General features: G+C 40.0%; 1 protein-coding gene across 1 annotated transcript in view; it reads right to left on the bottom strand.

Moving 5' to 3' along the window:
* Positions 1-18,847, bottom strand: part of ADGB (androglobin) — a 168,107-nt gene that overhangs the window by 56,289 nt on the left and 92,971 nt on the right. The window contains exons 14-20 of the mRNA XM_047102658.1: positions 16,902-16,939; positions 15,813-15,998; positions 14,799-14,862; positions 11,278-11,380; positions 8,068-8,209; positions 6,606-6,720; positions 3,896-4,063 (exon numbers count right to left, since the gene is read on the bottom strand). Coding sequence (XP_046958614.1) covers positions 3,896-4,063; positions 6,606-6,720; positions 8,068-8,209; positions 11,278-11,380; positions 14,799-14,862; positions 15,813-15,998; positions 16,902-16,939 — 816 coding nt within the window. The remainder of the gene's footprint in view (positions 1-3,895; positions 4,064-6,605; positions 6,721-8,067; positions 8,210-11,277; positions 11,381-14,798; positions 14,863-15,812; positions 15,999-16,901; positions 16,940-18,847) is intronic.

Consider the following 18,847-nt stretch of genomic DNA (forward strand, 5'->3'; position numbering starts at 1 on the left):
TCTCTCTTTCCCTGTGCCCTGGGGGGGGGGGGGGGGGCTCAGTCTGGTGTGGAGAAAATCTTTCTCCTTTCATGTTTCTTTGAGAGGCTCAATAATATCATTTAATTCTCTTCCCCCAAGGATCAGGCTTTTGTCAAACAATACACACGTTTCTTCCGAAGTGGTGACAATATGAACCCTTATGAACAAGTCCGTGTGTATGCGGAGAATTCTGAAAGCCACCTGGCCAGCAGTGATTGTAAGGAACCACCAATTATAAGACACACTGTGATTTCCTCCCGATGTTGAAGTGTGAAAAGAAATGCACATCGTTGAATGGGTGAAACACAGTGCCCTTCAAAGGCATATGACTATTGTACTTCCTGCTTCGTCTATATTTTCTGACCACGCCTCACCCCTCCCCATATATTGAGAGACAGGGACCTAATGTTACAATCTGTGTTTGTAACTGCCCCATCAGCTGACAATGGTGGGCAAGCCTGCAGGCAACCGTCTAACCCAAGCTAAGCAAATCAGTGTTACTCTGGCTGACTAATTGGAAATCAGGATGAAGACATTCTAAACTGGCCTCATATGGAAAAGTGATATAAATCAAGAGCCAGCTTTTCCAGGATATGCACTTAGGGCTAGAGACACCATGTGGATAAGAGAAAACAAAATGAAGAAGGTAAGTTGTAAGGGCTGTCTATCCCCTCTTTGAAGTTCCTCACTGAGTCATTCCTATCAAGAAGATTTCCCTGTATCTTTTTCATAAATTAACACATCCCACTACTTGTTATGACTTAAATGAGTTAGATGTGTTTTCTGTGATACGCTAATAAAATGTCCTAAATATTTCAACATGTAAGGTAAAAATAAGAAAAATATACAGTTATGCTAATACTCCTCCTCTCTGTTACGTTTGAGCGAGCAGAGTCTCTGATCGTGTTGGGAGTTCTACAGGATATTACTCTGTGCTACCTGGGGGCAGAAAGGGGCCATTATTGTGACTTCCTGATTAAGACACAGGCATGCTAGACAGTGGGGAATGAACCCTGCACAAATTCACGGATCCACTACATCAGTGGAGATTTTAGGGATCCAGAGGATGAGACTTCCTGAGACATCCCCAGTAAGGCAAAGGATAAGAAACTGCAACGAAGAAAGAGGCCAGTACTTGATGGTCCTCTCTGGAGTTGGTGCTACAACATTCTGCCTTGGGGAATATTATCCCATTGCATGTACTGAGGGCTTAGAAGGCCATAAACTTTGATAGGGATCTAAAGAAAGAGAAGGAACTGTAGGAGATGTGAGCATCCCATGGAAATACAGATGACCTGGCCCATTTCTGTCGTCAACATGCTAATGAAAGACCTCTCAAGTAATACACTGATATTACTTTCTAGTGAGAGAGTCCTTATCTATGGGACACTTACAGAATGCTGCACCTGATCTATCTGGAATTGTTTATGGTAGACAAATTTGGAATCTATTGATTTATGGGACATGGCTCTTTGAAAACAATGTCACATTAACTATGTAATATCATGATCTCATGGTTCATGAGTTCAAGCCCCGTGTCGGGCTCTGTGCTGACAGCTCAGAGCCTGGAGCCTGCTTCGGATTCTGTGTCTCCCTCTCTCTCTGCCCCTCCTCCACTCGTGCTCTGTCTCTCTCTCAAAAATAAATAAACATTAAAAAGAAAAAAAAAAGAGGGGCGCCTGGGTGGCACAGTCGGTTAAGCGTCCGACTTCAGCCAGGTCACGATCTCGCGGTTCGGGAGTTCGAGCCCCGCGTCAGGCTCTGGGCTGATGGCTCAGAGCCTGGAGCCTGTTTCCGATTCTGTGTCTCCCTCTCTCTCTGCCCCTCCCCCGTTCATGCTCTGTCTCTCTCTGTCCCAAAAATAAATAAACGTTGAAAAAAAAATTTAAAAAGAAAAAAAAAAGAAATGTTTTTTTAAAAATATAAAAATGTTTCATTATCAAGATGTGTAAATGATGCATGCACAAAGTTTCCTTACATATCAGATCTGACCTAGCAACAACAGGCTCATAAATGAGTAATATTGATGGCAGGAACAGGAACTATGAATGGTGCCAATAGTTTGAGCTCTCTTTCACCCATGCTTAGCTGTCTAACCTGCTGGTAGCAGAAACTTTAATGTGATATCGTCCTCTGGGGATTCCAGTCAGCCACTTGGTGGCAAGTTTATTCCAGTGGGCTTCTGTCAAGGGTAGTGATTGTCCTTACTAGAATTGACACCTACTTCAATGATGAGTTTGCTTTGTCTTTCCTTGGTGCCTCTGTCAGCACCATTAACCAAGGGAAATTACAGAAAATCTGATTTACAAGCATTGGATCCAGCCTAACATCCCCTTGGACCAAGGGTCGCATTTTACAGAGAAGAGTTAACCACTGAGAAATGTCTGGGACTCAGTGCCCTAATATATACCATAGGAAGAGTGGATAAGATTCCTGGTAAAGTGGAATGGCCTATAAAAGCCTCAGCTAAGAAGCCAGCCTGGAGATGATACCTTGCAGAACTGACACAGTATCCTCCAGGGCACGGTATAGATGAGCAGGACCAAAGACTAACATAGTGCTATATCTGTAAAAGCTAACATGTGCAGGCCTGGGATTCAAAATTGGAAGTAGGATTGGCCTCTCTCACCATTATTTCCAGTGGCCCATTTGCAATTATTAATGTTCTCTGTCCCAACAGGTAGTTTGCTAAATTGGAGAACCTAATTCCGAGGGATGGATGGCAGGGAATGTTTCCATCAGGGAACATGGTATGATTTGCAATAAACCTAAATTATGATACATGCTTTCTTGCTTTGTGCTCCTCATCTTGATATACAAATAGGGGAAAAGGAACTAATATAATGGGGTGGAGGAAGAATTTACCCTGATTGTCATGAAGTACTAGGGTTTCTGCTGCATAATGAGGACAGGAAGAATTATGTCTGAATTTGTCTTGATACTTTTTTTTTAAATTTTTTAATGTGTACTCATTTTTGAGAGATGGAGTGCAAGCTGGGGAGGGGCAGAGAGAGAGGGAGACACAGAATCTGAAGCAGGCTCCAGTCTCTGAGCTGTCAGCACAGAGCCTGATGCGGGGCTAGAACTCATGAACCGTGAGATCACGACCTGAGACAAAGTTGGCCGCTTTAATGACTGAGCCACCCAGGCATCCCTGTCGTGATACATCTTGGTGCTTCCACAGTGAATGATTAGTCACAGCCTGAAAAGAGTAAGGCAATCAAGGTCCTGTACCCACCAGGATTGAAGGTCTAGGTTACCTACCAGGCAACTAGAACAGCTGAGGCTTTGGCTGGAAGAATGGGAAATCTAGAATGAGTGGTAGAGGAGAGAGATGTTGCATACCAACTACAGCCTTAGGGCTGACTGTAGCAGTGGAGACCATAGGTTTCTTGTCATATGATGATTTAATCATTTGCTTATTTTTAGAGCTTGTGGATACCACTTTAAGCCATTTAGAGCCATCGCCTTCAAGAGTGAATGACAGAGTTCACTGAAGGGAGGCAATCATACTGGTTCACGAGTAAATCACAGCAGGTATGTCTTGTAGGTTACCCATGCCCCAGGTGAGCAGTTCTCCATTGGGAGTGTTGTGTCCCAAGTAGAGTTGCCCAGATAGAATACAAGGTACTGTAAGGGCAAATACAAATAACAAAAGTAGGCTTAATTCTCTCTATGGAAAATAAAGGAAGAGACTCTTTCCCTCCCTTTTTCTTAGACACCACTTTAGAAAACTTGCAAGTTCTCTCTCTTCCTCTTTGAAATACATGTAAATCTTTTTAAAGTCTAAATTTGGAGGATCACCTCATATAAGATATATCTTTTTCAAACAGAAAGTATCCTTCTAGGAACATCATAACTTGAACATACTTACCCTGAAGTGTTGTGCTGTTAGTTCTTTATTGCGGAGGGGAATAGGGTAGTGAGCCGTTTGTAAATCCTTCAGAGCCACAGGAAGTTTAGCCTTATCTTTGAAACTAGCAATCACATTTCCAACAGCTTTCAAAATTGTTAGAGACTGCTCTGTGAATCGGTAGCTCTCCTGTGAAGGGAAAGCAAAGCAGCCAGCCTCACTTTTTTTTTTGTTTGTTTGTTGTTTTTTTTTTTTACTTAAGTGTAATTAAGCTTACAAAAATTTAGTTTCTGTTAATATATTAAACCTCTTCTCTATGGTTGATTCAACAGTTATTTGTGAAGGGCTTACTTGCTCAAGGCATTTTGCTAGGGGCTGTGATCTCAAAGATATAAAACAAGGGATATGATTCCTGCTGTAGTGGGAACACATGGGAAGAACACCTACCTCACACTGGGAGCCAGGGGACATTTCTCCATGGTATTAATATCCATATTTAGTTCTGAAGGGTGTCTAGGAATTAGTTTGACAAAATTGTGTGGGATTGGAGAGCCAATGGGCAGAGAAGAGTTCAGGGAGATAGTGATGAAGATTAAAAAGATAAGGGGGTAAGCTGGGAGAGATTAGCAAAAGGGTACACACCTTCAACTATAAGATGAACAAGGTCTGAAGATCTATCTAAATGTAAACCATAGTGACTATAGTTGATAGCACTATATTGCAGAATTGATATTTGTTAATAGAACTTGAATGTTGTCACACACAAAAAAAAGATAAGTACGTGAGGTGAGGTGATGGTTGTGTTAATTAACTAGATGATGGGGATCCTTTCACAATATTTATGTATACAAAATCACCAGCATGTAGAGTTTATATAACTTACAATTTTGCTTGACTGTTTTGCCTCAATAAAGCTTGTGAAAAAAAAAAAAAAAGGGAATTGGATGTCAAATTGCAAAACTGTAGGTCAAAACCAAAGAGTGGGGAATGGGGGGGGAGGGGGGAGAGAGAGAGAAAGAGAAACCTAAGGCGTTCGCAGATTATCTTGATTGGTATGTGGTGGGTAGTTGGTGGGTAGGGGAGGAGCTGCCCAGAGTAGAGGGTGCTTTGAGACAGCACGGAGGGGGTGAAGTGGGAACAAAAATTTGTGAGGTCTACTTTTGCCCCCTTTCCTAGGGAGCACCATGCTGCCATCATGCCCCTTGGTTCCCTGCAGAAGTTTTGAGGAATGGCCCCGCAGCTATACCTGGACAGTACCAATTTGCTGCTTGGGGCAAACTGATGAAGACAGACACAACCGACTCGCCCCCTTAACGCATTTACTATCCTATTACCTTCTCCCCAACCTCCCAAAGCCTACAGAAAGCCTCTTCTCAGTGGTATTTCCCCCTCAGGTGAAGCCAGGACCAGAAAAGTTGTCTGGTCAAGAGGCAGCACTGGGAGTGATCACATACGGCTCTGAGCAGCTTGGATCTTTCTGCTCTTGGACTGGTCTATCGCTTCTTGCTTCCTCATTCGAACTGAAGAATAATAGGGCCTGACTTTAAGCCCCAGTAGGTTTTACAAGATGGAGGAATTTATAACCCCAGGGAAAGATGAGTTCATAGATCAAAATAACTAGACACCTACGAAGTTCAGTCACCTAAAGAAAAAAAAAAAAAAAAAAACCAGACTGGATAATCCATACTACCTAAAGCAAAATTGTTTTTTAAGAAAAGAAAACAAAGATGAAAAAAATAATTTAAAAAAGCAGGATAAATGTGATTAAGGGATTAAGAGACATGTACTTATAAGGTGGGCTTGCTGATCTTTCTTCTACTGCGCAGGAGGAAGAGGACTGGAGAGAGACAGCACAGCAGAGAGGAGGCCGTCAGGGGAATCCTGCACAATCTCTGCCTAGAGAGGCAAGAATCCGTGAATGAGCCTGTCTGGGCCACAGCAACATTAGCACAAAAGAGCTGCTTCTGAATCATCTTGATGCTACCTTGGCCGAGAGAGTTATCGACTGGCTGAGAGGATCTCGCCTCCCTAATAAGAGGCTGTGCTACATGGAGATGGGATGGGGGAGGGTGTAAAACTGAATTATGCAGTGAGAATGCCCCATGCAAATTGGTCCCCCCAAAGCAGAGGCCCACATATCTAAATGGGATGCCTTTTAGAGGACATCTAAAACTGAGACAGGACCTCAGGGGAGTGGCCGGTTGCATTTACCTCATTTCTTCTTTCAGACACCGTCAGAACAGCGGTGTAAGAGAAACTAAGAAGAGGCCAAGAAAAGAGGAGATGAACAAGAGTGACAGGACTTTCCATGGATCCTCTTTCCCTGAATCCCAGAGACAAATGCTCCAAATCTCTTAGGCTGAGGAAGGGGTAAAAGGAGTCAATGATACCAGAATTTCAAGCTGTAATGGAAAGGACTGTACTGATCCTCTATACATTCCGAAGGACCAGTATGCTATGGGATCTACCTGAGATGTTAACAGAGGTGAAAGGGGATTCCACAGAGCAGAAGTGAATGCAGTTGTCGGAGAAAAACTAAAATTATTTTGCATTCCTGCAGAGTGTAGGCTATTTATTGTACGTGTCATTTTGGAGAATTTCTTGCAGAATATACTTAACAGTTTTAAAAGGTAAAACATGGGTAAGTTGAATTACAAAAAATAGGCCTATGATTTAGTTCAAAATCTTTGAAAATAAGGCACCAAAAAAATCACAACTGCTTAAAGTTTACCGGCTCAAAGTTGGGTAGCACGACATCTTCGTCCCCAATGACAAAAGTCACCATGCTGCAGATGTGTATGGAATGCCCCACAGGGGAGTATGCGGTGAAGAGAAGCATATGTCTCCTAAAGAGAATAGACAATATATGAGGACCCAGGGGTTCCCGTTGTAGTCCTTGACTCTGCTGGTTGTTTGATGACAGCTTGTGCTCAAATGAAGTCAGACATTACTGAGAGTAGAATTCTTTAACTCTGGTGGGATAAAGACTTTTGGATATTCACTCTGAAAGAATCATCAGAGATCATGGAATCTATGTTTCATTAATCACATAAAAACATAGTTATGCTAAATGAGGAACTTGCACATGCTGGAGGAATCTCCCATACGCTGCAGTCCCAGTGCAAGTGACTCCTGATTTTTCACTAACAAGAATAATTCACAGTGGTATAGGGCTTTGTAGATTTCATGGTCACTTTCCCACAGATGCATAATTTTATGTGTGTTGTTTGTGTCTTTCCTACCAGGGTTGCGGTGTCACCGAGAGCAGGGACACTCATTCCCCCCATTGTTGAGCACTTAGAGCGTGTTCAAAACATACATGTTGATAGGTTAGGCCCTGCAGGGAAACACCCAGATATATATAAGGAGGTTCTTTATTAATTTCCTGTTCTTGGTTGTCTTAATGGATTAGCACTCAGAGTAATGACTTCTGGGAGAACCTCTCTATGCCAGGGTTTTCAGGGTAGGATGTGAGAAATATTGAAGTTTTAAAATTTATTATTTCCTGGGAAGATTGGATGCTTGCCATACATTATTTTAGCATTTGATTTTGCTGTTTAGGCTTTGCTTTTTTTCATAAGGGCCATCACTTTTCATTGATCACATAGAATTAACATGATTGATCTTAGGAAGTACAGTACAAATATTCATTTCGTCTGAAATATGAGGTAATATTTTGAATTTTATTCATCAAAATCAAGAAAACTTTTTGATTATGCATATTTTATTTAAAATGGAAAATATAATCTGCCGAGCCAAGTTTATTTTAATTAAAAATAAAGCTATAGGTAATATTAAACACAAGGTAAAACTATAGACTGGTAGGGAAAAAAGTCTGTTTTTAAATAAAATCATGGTTCTTGCCAAGGCATGTAAGATTCTGAAGAAAACAAAAATGATTGTTTGATACATTGATTTTAAGAAATACTGATTTAAACCCTATTCTTTACTAAAGAAGTTGTTAATCTTTGACAATTATGGGTCTTCCAAATGGAGATTTGGTGAACAGCATTTCTTTAATATATGTGCTCGTGGAGTTATTTTTCGCAAGAATCATAATGATAGATCTGTTTCATACGAAATCACTTTCAGAAACCATATCCTATATCCCATATTGTTTAATTATCAGGTAGCCAGTAGCTTACAAGGCTTCAAAAAGTTCTTCATGTGGGAAAAATGAAGTTACTCCATACCCAACAGGCAGCCGGACCACCGCAGCCTTGGTGGCATACGTATGAATCTTCAAAACAAGATCTCGTGGCTTCAGAGATTTCCAGGAAAGGGATTCCGCTGTAAGCAGTCCAGGCCCTACGTGGGGGCTGTCTTTTGTTAAAGCTAGGGAAGGGAAAAATATGAAAATTTGACTGTGAGAGTATAGCTGGCCTTCACTTCACGACCCTAGTAATGATACTAACAATATCAGGAATTAGAGGTGTTCTGAAAATATTCATAAAACCCAGAGAAATTACTCTGGGAGATAATTACTAGAAATAATATGAAGTGGGATTCAAGTTTTCCTCTCTGTCCCATTTTCCTCCTCAGAATCATCCCCATCACTTTGATTACCTTATTATCTGTGGCAGAAACCACAATATCCCTCTAGGTGCAATTTTAAAGAGTGGGGGAAACATATCTGGGAAATTAAGAGGTTCTCCTAAGATAGTGGCCAAGCAAAGTCTAAATATCCTATTGCTTATGTTTTTACTTTGGATTCTTAGCTTTAATTGTGTGTATAAATAGCAAATCAGTAACAAAAATTTAATTTTAGCATTTAGTGTTCCTCTGAAAATGAATAAAGAATATCAGGCATTCATGGGGCACCTGGGTGGCGCAGTCGGTTAAGCGTCCGACTTCAGCCAGGTCACGATCTCGCGGTCCGTGAGTTCGAGCCCCGCGTCAGGCTCTGGGCTGATGGCTCAGAGCCTGGAGCCTGTTTCCGATTCTGTGTCTCCCTTTCTCTCTGCTCCTCCCCCCACTCATGCTCTGTCTCTCTCTGTCCCAAAAATAAATAAACGATGAAAAAAAAATGTTTTAAAAAGAATATCAGGCATTCTTCATGGGTAGCTAAGGCCAAAACACTTCTTAAATTAATAAAATTTAATTTAATTTAATTAATTGAAACAAACTTGACACACAACATTGTATTAGTTTTAGATGTACAGCATAATGATTTGATACATGTATATATTGTGAAATGGTTACCATGAAAATTTAGTTAACATCCATTACCCCACACAATTACAGGTTTTTTTTCTTGTAATGAGAACCTTTAAGATTCTCTCTTAGCAACTTTCAAATATATAATATAGTATCATTAACTATAGTCACCCTACTGTATATTACATCTCCAGAACTTATCTTACCCTATATTTTTACCCTATTTCCCGATAATACTCAAACTGAGGATATAAGAGCACAACATGACTTGAAACACCTCTACACACATAGAATTTCAATGTTTTAGGACATGGTATGGCTTAGGAGCTCTTACTTAATAGATACACTAAGCTTATACCAATAAAGTTTGGAAATATTCAACAAGTGTTTATTGCCCACTGATACACACTAGACCCTGTTCTAACTGCTGGGTATACCTGGGTAGAAAATCATAGGCCTGCCATCAAAGGTGGCAGGACATTTAATATCCATCATTCAGCAAATTTTTATTGAACCTCCATAGTGCCAGGTATTATAAATTTGAATTAGAGATGCTTTGATTTTGCTGTTTAGGCTTTTATTTTTCTATAAAAGCCATAGCCTTTCATGGGTTACATAGAATTAGTAGGATTGATCTTGGTAATCCAGTAAAAACATTTCTTCATTTGAGATAGGGGGTAGTATTTTGAATTTTATTCATCAAAATCAGGAAAACTTTCAATTATGCATATTTTCCTTAAAATGGAAAGTGTGATCTGCTTAGCCAAATTTATCTTGAAAATAAAACTACAGGCACGATTAAAAACAAACCATAGTTGGGGCACCTGGGTGGCTCAGTTGGTTAAGCGTCCAACTCTTGATTTATGCTCAGGTCATGATCTCACAGTTCGTGAGATTGAGCCCCGTGGGACTGAGCCTGCTTGGGATTTTCTCCTTCCCCCTCTCTCTGCCCCTCCTCTGTTCTCTCTCTCTTTCTCTCAAAAGTAAATAAATAAATATTTTTAAAAACCTCATAGGTAATGAGATTGATGGCGAGGGGGGGGATGCTGTTTCTTAATCTGTTTTGAAATAAACAGATTTAACTTTAACAAACAGGACAAAGAATTGAAGAATGATGTTTTGTGCATATATGCACATGTGCAAAGAGCTGGCTTCAGACAGAAGCAAGAACAGTCCATCCATGAGCAGGAGGGAAGGTGACTAGACCTGGGGAGAACTCATTATGGGAAAGATGAAGTGGGTCATTCCTGATTTTTTCTCTCTCTCCAGTGAAAATAGCAGCAAGGTCATCAGCTGAAAATACACAAGGATGAGAGCAGCTGTTAGAAGATCTGAAGGTTTGAGATAGTCGTCCAGGAGGATGAGAGTGAGGAATGCATGAACCAGGGAAGCGTTGGCAGTGTTTAGGGGACCATTTTGAAATCTGTGGCCCTCAGTTGAATGTGGGGCTAGCTGATAGGGTTATTTTTTCTCCAGTCACATCCAATCGGTGCACATTCATCAGTGCTCTGATGCACCACACGTAAGATACAGAGCTCATTGGCTGAATTCAACCAGTATTGGGATTTTGCCAAGACAGTAAGCTGAGAGGGTAAAGATGAGCAATCACGCTGAGGCATGTCCAAGGCTACAATTACAACAACAGGCCATGGAAACTGGGGGATGAGAGAAATAAGGACACGAGGAGACAGACGAATAGGGAAAAGAGGGAGGGTCAACGGATGGCAGTCCCAGTGGAGTCAAAGGATTGTAGAAGCAAGGGTTCTAGAGAAAGTGGACTGGAGAGTCAGGGTGTGTAGTCAGAGCTTGAAATGGGGATGCTTGAGATGATATAGTTACTGGCAGGTAAGTTCTAAAGTATAATCATGAAAACAAAGGCCAGGGTGGGATGGAGGAAAAGATCTTCAGAATTGTCAAATCAAAGGAAGAATACACGTTTTTCAACAGATCTTGACAGACTCAAGAATGGTGACATGCAAAGGTGGAAAGAAAAACAGAGTGGCTAGTCATGCTGAAGAGGTGAACATGTGACCGCAACAAGGAGAGGAGCAGGTGGTAAGAGTGAGCATACCCCATGACGTCTGAGGAGGAAGACCATCCTAGGAGGCGGTGTGAGGGTGACTCTCTTGGAGACTCTGGAGAGGAAATAGTTTCCTTCATCCAGAGCCCCAAAATCTTGTACTTCCCCTGGACTGAATGAAAGTGAGCTGGGATTTAAGACTATAATTTTCTCAAAGCCCTCTTACCTCCAGATTCTCCCCATCGTACCAGTGCAGAAAAGCAAACCAGCAGTTCAATGGGTTTCAGACTATCCACAAACAGATAGTAGGACACGCGTTCATCTGAGAACTGCGAGAAATCAGACAAATCATTGAATTTAATATTAGTCAACTAATGCCGTATTTCACACTTCTAATAATTCTACCTAACATTTATAGAGAACCTACTGTGCTCTAGACATCACAGTAAGTACTTTACAGCTTTAATGATAGGAAGAAAATCACACTGAGTAAATGCTGGCAATAGTCTATAGAAGCTGGGTCTCTAGGACCTGTGTGAGTTTGGCTCCCTATCAGAGAGAGTCAAAGCTCTTCTCCACGAGTGAAGAAAAGGGATATGCTTGTTTCAGAAATAACAAATGGAGGAGACTGGGCTTGAGGCTGGGCAATACTCAGAACATACAGATCTCTGATAAATAGACAGGACACAAAGTAACTGTGGCAAAGAATGGAAATGTCCAATGGGGATGTATCAAGGTATTTTATAGGATGGCATGTGATATAAACCCTTTCTTCCTTTTGTTTACAAGATCTCTAGAAATATCGCCAACGCACACTAATGAACCAGACTGGATTTTCGCTTTGACGATGCAAGAGAGTACTGAGTAAAACCAGAACTTCCCTTAAAGGACAGCCACGGAAGGGTTACATGCACATGATCTCAGTCCATCCTATAGGGGCACTATTAATATCCATAATCATGGATGAAGAAACTGAAACACAAAGAGAGTAAGTAATTTTCCAAACGTCACAGAGCTTGCAAGTTCAAAGCTGAAATTCAAAAGTAGGTCTATCTATTTACCAACTCCAAGGTTGGTCTTTGAGACTGTAGCACTTCTAATTGCCTCTCAAATTCTTGGTGCTTCCACATAATTTTGATTGATGGTATATGGTAAGTGTGTTAAATTAACTTAATGTTATTATACATTAAAAGCTTTCATAGTATTTTACAACATAAAAACAATTAAAATATGAAAGAAAAATCTCTAGTGATACTGTAAAAACTGCAGGCTTGTTACTTAATCCAATGACAAGCATTTCTGGAAATGCTTGATACAGTGTAATTAGGTTTGAAAAGATCGTTTCCCTCAGTATCTTTCAATAGTAAGCATTTGACATCTATTTTGTTTGTTTCCTTTTAGCTGCAACATGTTGGCGATAAAGACAGTTGTTTCAAATATTCACTATCCAGAATCATGAAAGAAGCTTGGATTTGCCAGCCCAGTGTGCGTGCCAGAGGAAGAGTTCCTGCAAAGAGCTCATTTGCTGTCATTTTTGAGGGCCTGCGAATTTGGGGACAGGATGGGCATGGAGGCCACCCAGAGGAACTCTGCACTGGTGTCAGCACCTATCCCACCTACACACTGGGAGCACCTATCCCACCTACACACTGAGCACTGATGGGACATCCATGGAATGTGCTGGGAGAGGCCTCAGGCTCAGCCACTAAAATCACCTATGGCCACTAAAATCAGGAATGCCTGGCCTGAGCCCACAACCAATCCGTCCTCCCATGCCATCCTAATGGCCGTTAAGTTTGAATTCCAATGCCCTCCAAGAAAAAGCTGTTGTTTTTTCATATCATTGATGTAAACAACAAGTCGGGGGACTAAAGGGACTCGTAGGAACTGCTATCATCTTATTTTGCCCAGCTGGGACTTGGGAAGGGAGAAAAAAATCTATATTTACCACCAGTTTGTAAAATCAGTTGGCCATTTTACTGCACAGATACACATGTGTCCTAGGAGGGTGGTGTATAACAAAAACTCGTAACCAAAGTGCCTTTAGTGACAAGAGTGACAGCAACATTGCTTACACTTGCCTTTAGTAGGCACTCTTCTAAGTGTTTTACATACATCCTCTCAATTATTTTCCCAATGCTAGGATAATGGGCTCTTACTGCCATCATTTTAGAGGAAAGAAAACTGAGGCAAAGTGGACTTAACTTAGTCAGGGTCCCACTCCAATGAAACCTGGATTCGAAGCCAGGCAATCTGGCTCCAGGCTACCAACCCGGTGTACTTCGCGAGAGAGGCGTACTCGTGACAAAGTCCCAGGCTTCACATCAGGCAAACCTTATTCTCATGATGCTTGTGCCACTTACCAGTGTGGTGGTCTTGGGCAATTTACTCAGCCTTAACCTGCCTCAGTTTCCTTATCTGAAAAGTGATGACAATAATAGTCCTTTCATAGGGTTTGCCATGGGGAGCTAATGCAATAAAAAACCTAGTTCAGGGCCGGCAACAGAGTAGGCACCTATCAATGACTTTCATTTTATTATTGCCAACAGTGAATATGGAGATATAGCGAAGTGCCTGTAAACTGTATGTTATTCTCACATCTCTGGGGCCACTTATTCCCAATTAGCAGTTATGTTATTTTCGTAAAGTCAAAGCATTCCTCTGGGTATTTTCATAGATAAACTCCAGAGCTAGGTTGACCAGTTCTCCCACGACCTTCCCCCACAGGCACCACCACAGACTTGATTCTTGCTTTCAGAGCAGACAACCAGCTGCAAATCACCTCCTGAAAAATGCTAAAAAGGTTTTCTCTGCTGGCATTCTCATCTAGTACAAATGCAATGAGAAAAGCCATCTCTAAGACTTCTTTCTTCCCCCAACTGTGTGTACCGCTCCTGGAGATGTGGCATTATTTCAGGGGGCTTGAACGGCCCCATACAAGCAACATAAGAGTTTCAGTTAAATTTAGTTTCCCAGAATATGCTTCACAGTTTCCCCCCAAATTCCACTCCATGTGAGATTTGTTAATTAATTCATTCAATAATTTTTTTGTTGTTGTTGAGTTCCTACCTCATGCTAGGACCAATATTATAATAGTAAACAAAAGGACAGAGTCTTTCTCCTTAAGATGTTGACATCAAATGGGTAGGTAGGTGGAGGGCCACAGAGAAAAACAATCAGGCAGTTGGGACGGAGAAGGGTAAGCATAGGTTACACAGAGTGCATGCAGTCAGGGTACTTGACTTAGACTCTGTGGCCAGGGAAGGAGGTCTCACAGGGTCAAGGACATTCACGCTGTTCTGAAGGACTTCTAGCATTAGCCTGATGAAGGGAATAAAGACGGAGAATGAACTCCAGGTAGAGGGAAGAACATGGGCAAAAACAGCAGAAATGATAGTAAAAATGTGCTTTTGTTGTAGGAATAGCATGTATTTCAATAAACAATTTAAATCAAATATAGCGAATTTATTTGTGATTCATTTATTCACAAATCAAGCACTTTTAATGTGAATTCACATAATAACACAGCTCAGGACTGAACATAATCAGATGACTCATACTTGGAGATATGAGTAGCAGAATTCTGCTTATTGTCTGGATAAGAGATTAGTAGAAGACTCTAAGAATTGATTTTGTTAATATTTTCATAATTTTATAAATGCTTGATAGATTTGAAGGTGTTTCTCACTAGCATGATTTAATCACAAACTTACATATGAGAAAGAAAGGAGATAATAATATATTTACCTTGAATTCTGTTTTTTGAAAGTTAAGGCAATATGAACTTGGTTTGTGAAAAATATATATATTCCTGGAAAACATTATTTATAACAGGTTACTGCCATCATATGCAACAGACTAGTACAACACGTTAGGATCGTAGGATCAAATAATTACAGGGGTGGGTGTAGAAATTAGGAAGAGGTTGGTAAATGGATACAAACATTCACTTATAAGATGAATAAGGTCCGAGGATCTAACGTATAATATGGTGACTAAACTTTAAAAAAAAAAAAAAAATCTTAAGCTTCTATTTCTTTATTTTGAGAGAGACAGAGACAGTGCAAGTGGGGAAGGGACACAGAGAAGGGGAGAGAGAGAATCCCAAGCAGGCTCTATACTGCCTGCACAGAGCCTGATACTGGGCTGAATTTCACAAAACTGTGATATCATGACCTGAGCCAAAACCAGGTCAGATGCTTAACCGACTGAGCCACGCAGGCATCCCATAGGGTGACTAAACTTGATAATACTGGATTGTGTTACTGAAATTTGCTAAGAGAGTAGAACTTCAATGTTCCCACCCTGTCCCCCCAAATTGGTAAATGTGTGAGGTGTTGGATGTGTTAACTCAATGGGAAGAGTCTTTCACAATGTGTATTTATATCAATTCATCACCATGTACATTTTAAATCTCTTAAAATTTTATTTACCAATTATATGTCAATAAAGCTGGGAAAAAAATCATAACAACTGTATTGAATTAGTTGTCTTAAAGGGACACAAATGATCTCTCTTAGTGAATAAACAGTCTTCATCTTAATCAATAAGTAAGTCTCTGAGGATGGCCTGAAACTGGCCTGAGTTTCGGCTATTGATGTTCTATGTGGATAGTCAACTCATCGATCTTTCTTTCTAACAGTTTCTCTTGCTATTATATCAATGCCAGAGTAATATTGGTCTAATCCCTTTAAATGATAGCTAAAAATTAATGGCTTATATATCCACCACATTTAATACTCACAAAAAGTTCATACTTACTGAAAGCATACACAGAAGTCTTCAAAATCTAACCATATTTCTTTAGAAACGCTATTATTTATTGTTGGGAGGTCCTCCTGTGATTTTTCCTGTGTTGCTGTCGTCTGGCTGACTAAATCTCTTTCCAAACTAAGTCCTTCACCTTGATGAGCTGTGTCATTTAATCCAAGTTCTGTTAGCTCTTCTGTGCATAGCAGAAGACAAACATGTCAATTGCACCTATGTTGTTAAATATTAAGTTATTGAGGTATGGAAAGTTATAGAGGGAGTTTCACATTGAAGTCTATTTTTGAAAGAAAAAAACCCATTTCCTGAGACAATCATTTACAGCAAGCCTCAGATTTGGGGATGTTCATGCAGAGACACATTTTCATACACCCGGGAATCTAATCCTAACTCATACACATAGCAGAGTGTTAAGAACTTTTGAAATCACTTTCATAAAGTCGTATGTACATTTTTCACAGATTATAAAGTTATAACAGTTTCACAGATTATACAGTTATTAGCTAGTTTGTTTAAAATTAGCTAGTGTATTTAAAATCTACTATAGGCAGACATGTTCCTATAAGGCTCATGCAACAGAAGAAAGGACAACCTGAGAAGAACATTGCAATAAACGTGCTTCAGTGAGCCATTTAATGGCACCTCACAGTCTGTCATTTCTGTATCTTGTCTTATGTCTATCAAGTAATGTCACAAAGTTCTTACAGACTTCTTGACTCAAAATGTTACATATGCACATGCCACATAATGCTTTTTTGCATGTGAGGATTGGCCAAGTCTTCATTTAGGAACTAAGGAATGGGCAATGGTTTCAGCACTTTGATCATCACATGCCTGCATTAAAACACATGAACTGTACTCGTGGGCCGTTAATCAGATCATCTTTTATTTTGACTTTAAGTGTGAATTTAACCAGTGAGATTATCAGGGTTTTCTAGCCCAGAGTAGATGAGACTCAACACATCAGAGGAGACACTGGAGACAGGCTGCTGAGAGCCAGGAAAAGGGGAAGTTAAGAGCTGTCAAGAAACAGAGATCCCTTTGTGCTTTGATGTTTTTCAAAGTCATGAGAAGTTTACGAATTTACCTTTTCCAGGTATAACTTGTGAAGTAATGTTTCCCTGTGAATTGAAAGGAACACATTAAGAAACCATTTTTAAATTCAACAAAACATGTTAGTTATCTAAAGCACCAATGCTTTTAAAAGAGTTAATACTGTCTTTAAATATTAAAGAAACAGATTTCTGCAATAGTTACTAAAACATGGCAAAGCAGAAACTTTGTTTTCAACCTTAGAATTCAAAGATGTGAATTTAATTAAATAATTGGCTGAGGGTTTAAGTTTGTGACATTAAAACAAAGAATATGTGAGTTTCTTAAATAATCGAATCTTAAAAGTTAAATTAAAACAATAATACCCTTATCCTTATCCTTATCCTTATCCTTATCCTTATCTTTGTCCTTATTCTTATCTTTATCCTTATCCTTATCCTTATCCTTATCCTTATCCTTATCCTTATCCTTATCCTTATCTTTGTCCTTATTCTTATCTTTATCCTTATCCTTATCCTTATCCTTATCCTTATCCTTATCCTTATCCTTATCCTTACCCTTATCCTTATCCTTATCCTTACCCTTATCTTTATCCTTATCCTTATCCTTATCCTTATCCTTATCCTTATCCTTATCCTTATCCTTATCCTTATCCTTATCCTTATCCTTATCCTTATCCAAGAAGCAAGCCCATCCATGCCTTAGGGCCCCTGAAACAATTAGCAGGCATCTGAGACAGAGAGAATGAGATATGGGCTCATATCAAAACACAGGAAAGGGTTAAATGTCTATTTAAGGAACAGAACAAATCCCCACTTTGCCCTAAATCCTTTCAACGTTAGCATCTAGCTTTCTTCTGCCTCAACAGAACTCTGGAAATGGCTTCATGTGGAAAAATTAAATGAGAAATCTCCAGATCTGGGTTCACAGGTACCGTGGGAAACAGGAGAAGCTGTTTCTGAAGAGGAGAGGAATTAAGTGAAAGTCCACATGCTGAACTTTGAACTCTCAGCTCCTCTGTGCTGCTTGGTTCAATAACACTTATGGATCAGTGTATACCAACGCCTTTGACCCAGTCCACCCCAGGAGGGAGATTAGAGGACTCTAAACTGGAGAAACTGACCAGAGCCAGGGGAAAACCCCAAGATCTACATTTGGAGCTAATCCCAGTCCCAAATGAACCTCATTTACCCCCAATTATCCTAAATTAATTACCCTACCAGCTGACAAGCTCTAGCCATTCTGTAAAGCCACTTCCAATCAGCAGCTCTTTAATGTCATAAATTCTTTAGACACATATATGCAGCAGAGTATCACCAGATAATTAAGGAAGGAGTCTTATATCAAAGAAAGAAACTAAAGGGTGTGGGTGGAAAGATTAAGAGAAAACAGAAACAACTATATAGGATATATTTTTGAAATTGGTAATATTAGACAGATAAGAGAATATCCATCTATCAAATAAGAAATGTCTCCAAAAATATAATCAAGAGGGGAGCCTGGGTGGTTCAGTTGGTTGAGCTTCCAACTTCAGCTCAGGTCATGATCTCACGGTTTGTGAGTTCGAGCCCCATGTCAGGCTCAGAGCCTGGAGCCTGCTTCGGATTCTGTCTCCTTCTTTCTCTCTGCCCCTCCCCACTTGTGCTCTGTCTCTCAAAAATAAATAAATGTTTAAAAAAATAAAAAAAAAATACAATCAAGAATGAGAGCTCTTAGAAACTGAAAATAAGAAAGTAGAATAAATTCAACAGAAAGTTTGGATGACAAAGTCGACACAAAAGACAAAGAGATTAAAGCTATAAATCTTTTAGAAGAAGACCTAGGGGGAAAGCTTCATGACATTGGATTTTGCAGTGATTTCTTGGTTGTGATACTACACAACAATAGCAAATGTAAAAATACATACTACATCAAAATAAAAAAATTCTGTCCATCAAAGGACATAATCAATACAGTGCAACCTACAGAATGGGAGA

The sequence above is a fragment of the Lynx rufus genome, unplaced genomic scaffold, assembly GCF_022079265.1.
Source record: "Lynx rufus isolate CCGP_SWC_20201006 ecotype Redwood Valley unplaced genomic scaffold, mLynRuf1.p SCAF_6, whole genome shotgun sequence".
NCBI lineage: Eukaryota > Metazoa > Chordata > Mammalia > Carnivora > Felidae > Lynx > Lynx rufus.